At 44.7% G+C, this 11,246-nt stretch overlaps 1 protein-coding gene across 1 annotated transcript in view; it reads right to left on the minus strand.

Moving 5' to 3' along the window:
- Positions 1–1,067: 1,067 nt before the first annotated feature.
- The window catches only part of Arhgef12 (Rho guanine nucleotide exchange factor 12), a 130,426-nt gene continuing 120,247 nt past the window's right edge, over positions 1,068–11,246 (minus strand). Inside the window, exons 32-41 of the mRNA XM_051156250.1 lie at positions 10,673–10,748; positions 10,028–10,195; positions 8,561–8,648; positions 7,791–7,877; positions 7,604–7,683; positions 7,146–7,376; positions 4,717–5,187; positions 3,641–3,957; positions 2,076–2,145; positions 1,068–1,251 (exon numbers count right to left, since the gene is read on the minus strand). Of these exons, the coding sequence (XP_051012207.1) occupies positions 1,241–1,251; positions 2,076–2,145; positions 3,641–3,957; positions 4,717–5,187; positions 7,146–7,376; positions 7,604–7,683; positions 7,791–7,877; positions 8,561–8,648; positions 10,028–10,195; positions 10,673–10,748 (1,599 nt within the window). The 3' untranslated portion in view covers positions 1,068–1,240. The remainder of the gene's footprint in view (positions 1,252–2,075; positions 2,146–3,640; positions 3,958–4,716; positions 5,188–7,145; positions 7,377–7,603; positions 7,684–7,790; positions 7,878–8,560; positions 8,649–10,027; positions 10,196–10,672; positions 10,749–11,246) is intronic.

Consider the following 11,246-nt stretch of genomic DNA (forward strand, 5'->3'; position numbering starts at 1 on the left):
CTCTGTCCCCGTTCCCAAAGCCAGTCCTGGTGCTATGAAGACAGGGCTGCCTGTGGCCTTGAGGTCAAAGAAAGCAGTTTCCTTCCGGCCTTCCTCTGCCCTCCCTCGCTCCGCAGGTGACTCAGAGCCCTTTGGCACCATCAGTGCAAAACATTAGAGTCAAACGCCCAGGTACTCATTTTTTTACTGGCCTTATAATCAGCAGTACCCGTGGCTAGTGACAGCCATGGTTCAACTCAGTAGTGATTCAGTTTCGAAAACCTTCTCAGACTCTTCTCCCACCCCACCCCACCCCTCACAGCACCCCCACCACCACTGAAGCATTCCATTTCTTTGTTCCTATTTCCTGCTCACTCTGCAGGGGACATTTCATACAAGTGCCAGTCAATGCATAATTATACAAATGCAACAATACCAAGAATAACAAATTTATAATCAAGAAAATAAAAATTTGTTTTCTTCTCTCCCAAATCCCAACTATCAATAGAAAAGACAACAACAAAGGAAATACACCCATTTTCAAGTGCCTGCGGCTTAGTGTGCTGAGGATTCCTGTTAACTGGGGTGGAGCCAGTAAGAGATGCTCGCCGTGGGGTGGGAGGAGGTCCACTTGCTCTTGAGCACCCAGGCAGCACACAGCTCATGCCATCCGCTCACAGGAGTCATGCACCATCTCTGAGATGATGCTCGGAAAGGCAGCCTTCTGCACAGAAGGGCTGGGTTACAGGTTAGTGAGGCTGGGTGCTCCTCTCTCCTCTTCTGCAGTGCCTGCCTGTCTCCACTCGCCATCTGACCTTGGCTTCAGGAACAATTGGTTCTTGGGTGTGCTAAATACAAAGGGCTAAAAACTCTCACTACTCAATTAAAACAAAACAAGGCAAAGTAAAAATTAAAGTGTGCTTTCAAATACGGAATGAAGTCAAATAAATACATCTGATTTTTCTCTTTTTCTTAACTACGTACAATTTCATGTCCTACAGCCAAAGCTCTATACATTTGGTTTTTATTCTGAATCAAAATGCATTTCTGGTAGTGAGAGAGAGTGAGAGAACTGGCATCCCCTGCCAGACTGAAGAACTAGTCCCAAATGGGGCGCCCTGGGGTGTGGCTGGGCCCAGGCGGTTCCAGGCAGATCCTCTGTCACACTCTCTCTGTGTCCACACTGGAGCAGGGATGTGGTTGATACAGGGCCGACACTCAAACTTCCAACAACCTGCAGTCACCTCCAGGACGCGAGGCTCTAACTTTTATCTGAGAAGAAGGAAGATAATGTGGAAACTCAATTAAGAGCAAATGAACATTGCAAAGAACATGTATGCGGCCTGCAGGCAGTCTTGCTCACTTTTAAATCAGAAAACCTTAACTTCAAACTCCATTTTTTTTTAACATGTTTACCATTTTTTTTTCATTTTATTATTTTATTCATATTACATCTCGATTGTTAGCCCTTCCCGTTTCCTCCCATTCTTCCCTCCCTCCCACTCCCCCCTTCTCCCTTCCCCTATGTCTGTGATTGAGGGAGACCTCCTCCCCCTATATATGCTCTTAGAATATCGAGTCTCTTCTTGGTAACTTGCTATCCTTCCTCTGAGTGCCGCCAGGCATCCCCATCCAGGGGACGTGGTCAGCAAACTCCATGAGCCAATGTGCATGAGCCGGCACACTGAACACAGGCTTAGCTGCAGCCAGGGGGCGTCATTAGCCTTGGTGTCAGCAGAGCACAAAGTGTGGCAAGGCTCTTCCCCAGGGAGGAGGGGGAGGAGGAGGCGGAGGAGGAGGAAGAGGAGCAGCAGCAGCAGCACAGGCTGTATTGGATTTATGGGTTACCAGCTTCCCTCCACTCTGCCTTCGGCTTGGAAAAGCTGGAGAGGGAGAAGCAGCCGGCACAGGGACTGACAACCACAGCTCTTCTGAGAGCAGGAAGGGCAGAGTCAGCAGACCTGACACATGATGGTTAGAAAGAAGCAGTTTTTAAGGACAGGGAAGAAACAGAGTCACAGGTTTTCATGTAGAAGGAAAATAAATCACTTATCCAGTGCACTGTTAAGACAGGATGAGTGCGCCATGTCACGTACCTGAGAGCTTGTCAGGGAGGGCTGAGCCAGCCAGCCTTTGGCAAAGAAGGGCATAACTTTCCTCCACCTTCTGTGACATCAATGATGTTCCATGGGGATGACACAAGAAAAATAAAATTTAGTTGAAAACAGAAACGGAGGTATTCTCTGTTCTAAGTGCATGGGCCCAAATGTCAACATTACCACTGAGCCCGGAAGATGCTGCTGGCTCGGAAGGAGGCACATTCCCTCTGAAGGGGAAACCTTTCCACGTAAAACACTGGAGAAACAAGTAAAGGGGATCTCCCCTGGTAATCGTCACCAGGAAATGGGCCCTCATCATGTGAAAGACGAGCACAGAGGCTTCCTAGATACTCTGCCTTGCTAGCCACATAATGACAATAGGTGAAATTAAATGAAAAAAAGAAAAGAAAAGAAAAAGAAAATCTATCATGAGGAGCTGAAAGAAAAACTAAGGGAGGCAAGTCTTGCACTAAGAACACTACGTCTCCCAACTAAATGATGTCATGAAAAAAGTGTGGGCTCTAGCAGCTATGTCTTCCCAGGGTCAGTGTGTTTACCTTACTGTTCTTTTGTTTGTACATTATTGTTTCCTTTTGAGTTGATATGTGTGTGTGTGTGTGTGTGTGTGTGTGTGTGTGTGTGTGTGTGTGTGTAAGTGTCAGTTTGTGTGTACCTGTTTTGTTGTTACTGTTTTGCTTTATTCTGGTTGATTTGTTTTTTTAATTTGCCTGTTTGTTTTAGGGGGGGAAGGGAGGGAGAGGGAGGAAAAGAGAGAAGGGGCACGGAGTTGGATGGGTAGTGGGTGGGGAGGATACGGGAGAAGTTAAGGGAAAAGGGACCATGACCAAAAGATATTGTATAAAAATAATTTATTTTCAGCCAGGAGTGGTGACGCACACCTTTGGTCCCAGCACTTAGGAGGCAAAGGCAGGCGGAGTGCTGTGAGTTTGAGGACAGCCTGGTCTACAGAGGGATTGCCAGGACAGCCAAAGGCTACAATGAGAAACCCTATCTTGAAAAAGGCAAAACAAACAAAAACAACCCCAAATAAACAAAGAGTCCTTTCATAAAAACCACCACAGTGATGCCTTTCATCTACCAATTTCCAAAGTTCCACCAGGGTAACAAAAGCCACTGGAGTCCATTTCTACCTGTCATGGCCTCTGGGAAACTACCAACACTATGAGTTACACATAATCAATAGGCTACAGCAGATCACAGCATTTCCTGGCCTAGGGCAAGCCCACCTAACTCACCCCATGTCCTCTAACATGATGGACCAACTGCCCCAAGCACTTTTACGTTTCTAAAACCTAGAAACCAGAAAACATGTAGCTAGCTACATAACTACAATTTTTCCTGCTCTTGTAACCTGTCACAAGACAAACTGTCCGTATCAGCTTTTACCCAGGCCTATTCGTGATTAATGGTTAAAGAAAGTAAAAATAGACAGATACAGAACCTGGACCAGTGTGTGGACATCAGGAGTCCATCATTTCAAACTTGTACTCTGCTAACTGTGCTTTTGGATCAAGTGCTTTGGGGGCTGAAATGTGACATACCTTTAAGTGTTCGAGGTCAGCCTCTATTTTATGAATGTACTCCAGGATTTGGCTTTGAGAATCTGTACAAGAAGAGGGACTCTGGATCTCAAAACAAGCATCCTCCATAGCTCTCCAGCGTCGCTGGACCAGAAACTCTGGGGTGAATGGTGAAACTGCCCCATCAGAATGAGCATTCTGAGGGGAATGCTGTTGCTGGAGGGTGCAGTCCACTGAGGGGAAGCCTGCCACGGGCTGCAGGGTGAATGAGGAGGCAACCTCCTCATCTGTGGAGCTCTCCTGCACCGCGTCATAGTCATCAAGGATCAAACAGTTTCCTATTGGTGGAGACAGGACAGTTTGATGAGATCAGCGTTGCCATCACAATGGGGGCATATGACAACTTGAAAAGCTACCATGGTGGGGGAACCATCAACTCCCAAGTTTCATTTACTTCGGATTAAAGCCAACTTTAGCACATTTTCACAGTAGTTTCTGAATAACTTCATATCAGTCAGAGTTTTAAGCTTAAACCTCAAGGTCCTTACACAGCAACCTGATTACTTGGTCAAAGGTCCCTTCCTGGGCTCCTGGCACTTCCTCCCGCGCTGCACCCCCTAACTGCAGCATAGTCTGCTGGTGCTTGCTGCTGGGTAGTACACCCAGGCACCCACATGGCCTTCAGCTTCTGCTCAGACCATCACCATGTCTGCTCTCACTGCTCTCTGCCCTGGCTGTAGCTGGCCTGATTTGTTTCCTAATGCTTCTGACCATCTAATGTCATCACTCGCTTTCTTATTTTCCATTACTCTTTCCCTTCAGGCATTTACAGTTCTTAGAACACTGGAATTTCTAGCATTTTTCACTGTCCAATCAATCTCCTAGCCCCTATGACAGGGCCTGGCAGGGAACACACCATAGGGCCTGGCAGGGAACATGAAAACACACAGACACACACAGACACACACACACACAGACACAGACACACACACACACACACACACCCCTACCTTATAGATATTGAAACAACATTCATTCCAGCATATAAGACATTTTGCAATAATCAAAATCAAAGTTGAATCGTGAAAGCCACTTGCCTGAGATGCGTACATTACCATCCTTCTCTTCCTTTTTAACCGCGCCACCACCTTCTGATGGATTATCATCACTATGTGCTTCACGGGCATCAAAAAAGTGCTCTCCACTGTCATCCAGCCCCCCTTCTGGCTCTGCAGGAGGCATCTCTGGGGTCAGGATCATGTGGTCCATTACTAAAATGTTACTTGCCTGGCTGTCTTGGGATGCCAGTATCACTGAATCCTGTGCAGCACAGGACTCAGGTGAAGTCCGTGGACTGTCACAAGCTGCAACGTCACCAGTTCCAGTTTTAAAAGGCATCTGTCCCTCCCCGGCATGACAAGCCGTAACGTTTTCAGAGTCCTGGATGCCACTCTCTGCCTGCGCCTCTTCAGAAGCTCGCCCGTATCTTGAGAAGGACTGCCAGTCTTCCCGAGTGCTCTTCTCAGGGAGGCCTACCTGCTGGACCAGCAACTGCTTCAACAGGCCCACTGAAGAGTCAGGGCGGGAGGAGGGAGAGAGAAGGGGAAGTGACCACCACAGCCTTAATCCCCTCGCAAACAAAGAGCACATCTTAACAATATACAACCAAAATATTGATTCTACACAATCACCTTTGCCTTGAAGAACGCAATAAAAAATATGATATCCTATGTAACGCGAACACCACGCTGCACCTGACCAGAGCTGAGCATTCTGAGTGGGAGGCCTCCTATTTAAAGTCCTAAATACCCTTAATACCAGGCGCCCACTCTGCTTCAGCTCGGCCAGCAGAGCTAAACGTTACGCTTTTTCTTCTCAAGAGTAGACTATGTAGAGGCATTTTTTTTTTCTAATAATATTCCTAAATGGAGACAGCAATAAGATTGTATAATAAACTTAAATTACAATCATTTGGTAGTAGTATATGTAAGTTCAAAAGTAAGTATTCATTAGATTTTTTTTTTTTAATTACCTTACGGGTGGCACGGCTTCTTTAGAATGTTAAAAGCTCCAACCTACCCCTGGGCTAAGTGTATGCCAAGCTCCTGCAGGTGGTGACAGTTCTAGGACCATGCTATTAAACTACCAGATATCACTAAGTCTGTCACTTCAGGGGGACCCAGAATAAATGAGGTTTTAAATAACCACAACTTCCCCAATTCCACAGCAGGCTTACCAATAAAGAACTCTTACCAATAAAGAGCTCAGTTCTAAGGAAACCTTCCCCTTTCTCAGTCTCTCCCCCAAAGTGCCAGCCCTAAAATGCCACCTCCCACTACCATCCGCCCCACCCCCCTCACAAGAGGGCTTGTCACTCCTTGCCTGGACCGTGATATTTTAAGATGGAGCTCCTAGTCTGAACAGTAGAAGAAGAAAAGTCCAGTGAAGCAGGCAGGGAGGCACAGCGGTCTGGTGTCAGAAAAGCACTGAACAGTCACTAGACACCCCCTTTCTTTGCCTCACATTCTAAGACGTCTTACTTCTCCAGTGCTTATTCTAGTCTAAACCTTTCAACCTTGAGCCTAAGGACTGTGATAGGCGACTTAGCAAGGGCGCCACTCCGAGCCTCTCCTCCAAATCCCTGAGCAGCTCTCAGCCAGATTTTCTTGTTTTGTCCGTTATACCGAGCCCTAAAACCTCACATCGTTCTCTGTACCTGGAGCAACTATTCTTCTTCCTTACTGTCCCGAGAGATGCGCTGCCCTCCCATCTATAATAGTGGTTCCCAACAAGGCTGAACTAGGGTGGTGTTTGTGTGTGTGTGTGTGTGTGTGTGTGTGTGTGTGTGTGTGTGTGTGTGTGTGTGTGTACATGCATGTGCATGCGCGTGGGGGCAGGGATGTGTGCACATGCTAGAAGCTGTTATGAAGAATATTAAATCTCCACACAAAATGTAGAGCACGTATAATATAAAAAAGGTCCTAAACTTATGTGATGTGTCTGTCCATCAAACATGGAAGATGCAACCTGGTGTTTGAACTTTGCAACACTGAGACCCCCTCAGCCCATTTATCTCCTATGCGCCTCCAGCTCACACAGCAGCACAGGCCAGCTGACCTGCTCACTGTTCTCTGAGCACCCCGAGGTTCCTGCATGCACTCCTGGTCCTACCATCATCTTTGTCTCAATGGTTCTATTCTATGTATTTATTCCATATTGATCATTCTCAACATAAAAAGCAACAGTCTTTCTCTCCGTCGCTTCCCTTCTCTGACCACGCCAACACAGACAGATCTGACAAAAAAGTCCTTTAACGCCCTGGAAAGTTTGCTTTTAAAAATGGCAGTGGGGTTTCCTATCACTTCCCCAACTAGACCACAAATTTCTTGAAGAGGAGAGCAACAATCATAATTGAGACTTTGTATATTTTTCACGAAATTCCATTCCCTTTCCTCTCTAAAAGGCTTTCCCATATACCACATGACCCTGGTACTTAGTGTCTCCAGGAGTTGTGAATAAAACTCACAATTTCTCAGTGCGTCCAACGCCCACCGCTCCTCCGACACAGATAAGTTTGGATCGGGGACCGTGACCGGATAACCGCCTTCGCCCTTCAGTGTCCCGTTTGCATGCTGCTCCTTTGCAAACTGTGCTGTGGTCACAAAGAGATGTTCTGCCTCTGATTTGCCAGGGGTACTCAGTGAGTGAGACTGAGGTTTTGACGAAATTAAGGGAGATTCTAATCCCAAAACTCTGTCTGTCCAGTGGAACAGAAAAGGTAGAGCATACTTTAACAGACATTGAATTTTCAACATGGAACATTCATGTTGGGAGTGGAGGTAAGCCATGTAAGCTGCAGAGACCATCCACTGGGGAAGGCACACAACACAGAGCAGTGCTGCACTGGTGCATGCTTGGGGCCGGCCCAGAGCCTTCATTTAACAGGTCACATGTTACACCCTACATACTTTCTGTGCAGCTTACCTGGACTCTGCAGACCAGTGACCGAAAGACCATGGCCCTCCACTTTTAATTTGGATGGTTCTTCTTCGTCATTATCTCCTCTGCAGGAAAGAAAAGAGATCCCTGAGCTTCAGAAGATGCCCAAAGTTGATGGCATTCAAGTGAAGAACCGCTCATATCTCCCCAACAAGAGCGCACGGGCACTCACTCGCAAGGTGGTGACTCTGGGAGGGGGATGGGCTTCGTGGACTGCTCCTTCACCGACGCGGCCATTCGACAGATGAGGTCTTGCCAGCTTCCGGGGTGTCAAAGGAATCCAGAACACAGGAGGAAAGCAGAAACACCTCATAAATACACGCAGAACAAAAAAAGAGGAAACAAGACCCTCCAAAACACCCCATGCTGCCAGAGACCATATTTATTTAGGTACCACTCTTTAAGAGATTCTAAAATACACTTCAGAGAAAATTCTAGCATGAGCACATTAACATCTAGAAGATTAGCTTGGCACTTCTGAGAATTTTCTTTTTAGAGAATTTACTTTCAGTAGAATAAAATAAAAATGAAAACTTCAACCTCAAAAGAAACAAATTCTTAGAGGAATGTTCCCAAAAGAGTACAAGAGGAAGTACTTGATTTCTATAGCAGTTTTCAGAATCCTACTATAAAAGCAAATCTGTGGGCTGGAGAGATGGCTCAGCAGTTAGGGCACCCTTGGCTCTTCTGGAGGACAGCTGTTCAGTGCCAGCACCCACCCAGTCAGCTCACAACCATTTGTACCTCAGCTCCAGGGAGCTGATACTCTCTTCCAGCTTCTGCAGACACCTGCACACATATGTGTGCATGAGAATACACACATGCGTGCTCACAACCACACACGTAACAAGATAAATCTTTTAAAAACACAGTTTATGAAACATTTATACTTGGGATAATACAATTATCAGTTAGAAAAAGGTAATTAGATCTGATACATACACCGTCTTTTCAGAAACTGTCTGTGCTACCAATTCATAAATTTGAGCTCCATTATCTGACATGGAGATGACAAATAAAGCTTTGTTATCTAGAAAAGAAGAAAACAAATTCATTCTACTACTACGTCCAAGAAAGCCATGAGATATTTCCAAATGTAGATATTAATATTCTGCATGTTAATTTAGATAAAAGGTTACTTTTAATAACTTCATCATGTTTATAAATTTAAATTTTGTGCGACTTACTGTAAAATACATTATAACTTAAATAAATAATGTTTACAAAAGTTAACTCACTACTTAATTAGAAACAAAAATAAGTCAAAGTTCAAATTACTTGGACTCAGTAGGTTAAAAAAGAGAGAGAGAAAACACATTATGTTGGGACAGAAGAGTAAAGGAGGGGATAAGAGAGAAAAGTAAGGGGGATAGAGAGAGAATTTAACTATATTTTACATTATACGCATATATGAAATTCTCAAACAAAAGATAATTGGCTTCATAAAAGTTGTCTTATAAGGGTTATGGCCTGACCAAATGGAACATTTGGAGTTCTAACAAGCCTATTATATATGCACACGTGCACACTCGCACACCCACACACCCCTATACTATTAGAAGAGCAGTCAGTGTCTCTTAACCTCTGAGAGTCTTTCCAGCCCCTCACATTTATTTTAAACTGTTATATTTCTAAGTTGTTAAGAATATTTGGAAAACACTGCAGAGAAGGGTTTACAAATATTGTGTAACTCACTATAAGCTACATTATCTATAAGTTAAAGAATGTTTATAAAAGTTATAAAATTAAAGTTATATAAAGCTAAAGTTTTAACTATATAAAATTAAGGTATATACAGTAGCTCATTATAATACAAATTAAACTTAAACTGACATAAAATAAAAAACAAATTCAGGGCTGAAGAGAAGTCCCAGCAGTTCAGTGCCCTGGATCCCAGCACTCAATTGGCAGTTCAGCACCATCTGTAACTCCAGCTCTAGGGATCTGATCCTTCTCCTGACCTCCAAGGGCACATGATGCACAGGCATATATGCAGTCAAAACACCCAAACACATACGATAATAAGATTAGATCATCACAAAACAACAGATTCATCCACCTTTTCCATTTTCACTTCTCCCCAACAAACTACCATGCTAATGATGTGCTTCTTCTCACGGGGGTCAGCTTCAAAGCACTTACACCTTTCCCGGCATCTATCATCACTCTGAATGCAGAATAAACATCAGCCTAAGTGTATCCAAATCTCAAATGCAGAACACCGCTGAAACAACCTTGCTGTCTTAACTAACTGGAAGGTGTGACATTTCAACTCAGCGTCTAAACAACAGGCAAATTTCATTCAGACTTTCTGCACATACAAACAAAACCACTGACGTCAGTTGTGCTAAAGATTCTACGCAACTTCAGTGAGTGGAGACGTTCGCCTCCTTCAGCAGACACACTCACCTGTTGCCACCTGTCGAACCAGCACTGTGCTCAGCTTAATGACAGGGCTGAAGGTATGTTTGCTGTCGGCTGTGGATGCCAGAATCTTGCTATGGCACCGTAGCACCAGCCTGTCATCCTGCCTCTGCAGCAGTACAAGAATGTCCTCCAGGAGCAGGGTGTAAAGATCTAGGAATAAAAATGCAGACGCTCAAAGTAACCTGGCAAAGGAAAGTATTTCTGGAAAACCTGGCTAATTTTAAAACTGATTTGCAAACGATCTCTTTTAATTTCATTTTTAATAGTTCGCTTTCGTTTTGATATATGTCATGGGAATGTGATCCGAGAGTTACAAGAATTAAAAATATAATGCTTCCTCACTGCGAGAAGTTGAAAGATACTCACTCACGGAAAACTGAGATTCATCAGGGGACAGATGATGGAAATATGGCTGAACTGTGACAGTTTTCACTGCATCCCTAAATGAATATGTGACATGCTTGCTCTTAACCACACAAATGCACAAGCACATCTCCTGTAAATGTTCAGATAGCACAGACCAGCACTGCTAGCTGACTGAAAACTGTGAATGTGATTCTCTTCCCATTAGAGCCTCTGCTCTTCTCTCTCCACCCTCTCCACAACTCACAGGAACACGGGACTTACCAATGCTTTTATCTCTATTCACCTTCCAGACCAATGGCCCTTCGTGAATCATCTTTCTCTTTGTTAAATCCAAATTCTGCCGAAGTGAAAAGAATTGTACACAAATGACTTGCTAGAATATTCTACCAGTGGGGCTATAGCCAGTGAAGCTAGTGTCTCCTCAAAACAGTCGGAATATGTAAAGGTATCATTCACACTCAGCCACAGCATTGCTACCTGTCTTGAGAATGGAGCTGTCCATGTTTAAAACAGCCTGCATAAAACCTTCTTAAAGAGAAGCATCTTACAGAAAAGCATTCACGAGTTGTCTCCAAACCTCCCTCAGGGTGAGGACTAGCTCAAAGAACCACCACAGGCCCCCACGCCTTAGCTGCAATAAACCAGAGGCAGGCGATGTGTGCTGTGTGCGCACATCTGAACAAGGCCTCTGAGTTCCAGAACCCTCCTTCCTAGCACTCTTTCTTGCTGAACCATTTCTCCAGCCTCTCAAAGAAAAGTTCTAAAGACAGCATTTGTTATGAGAGAGCCAAGTACTGACTCTGCCAGCACCTCACTCATTAGTAATAGAGCCATG

This window comes from Acomys russatus, chromosome 14 (genome assembly GCF_903995435.1).
Source record: "Acomys russatus chromosome 14, mAcoRus1.1, whole genome shotgun sequence".
Taxonomy (NCBI): domain Eukaryota; kingdom Metazoa; phylum Chordata; class Mammalia; order Rodentia; family Muridae; genus Acomys; species Acomys russatus.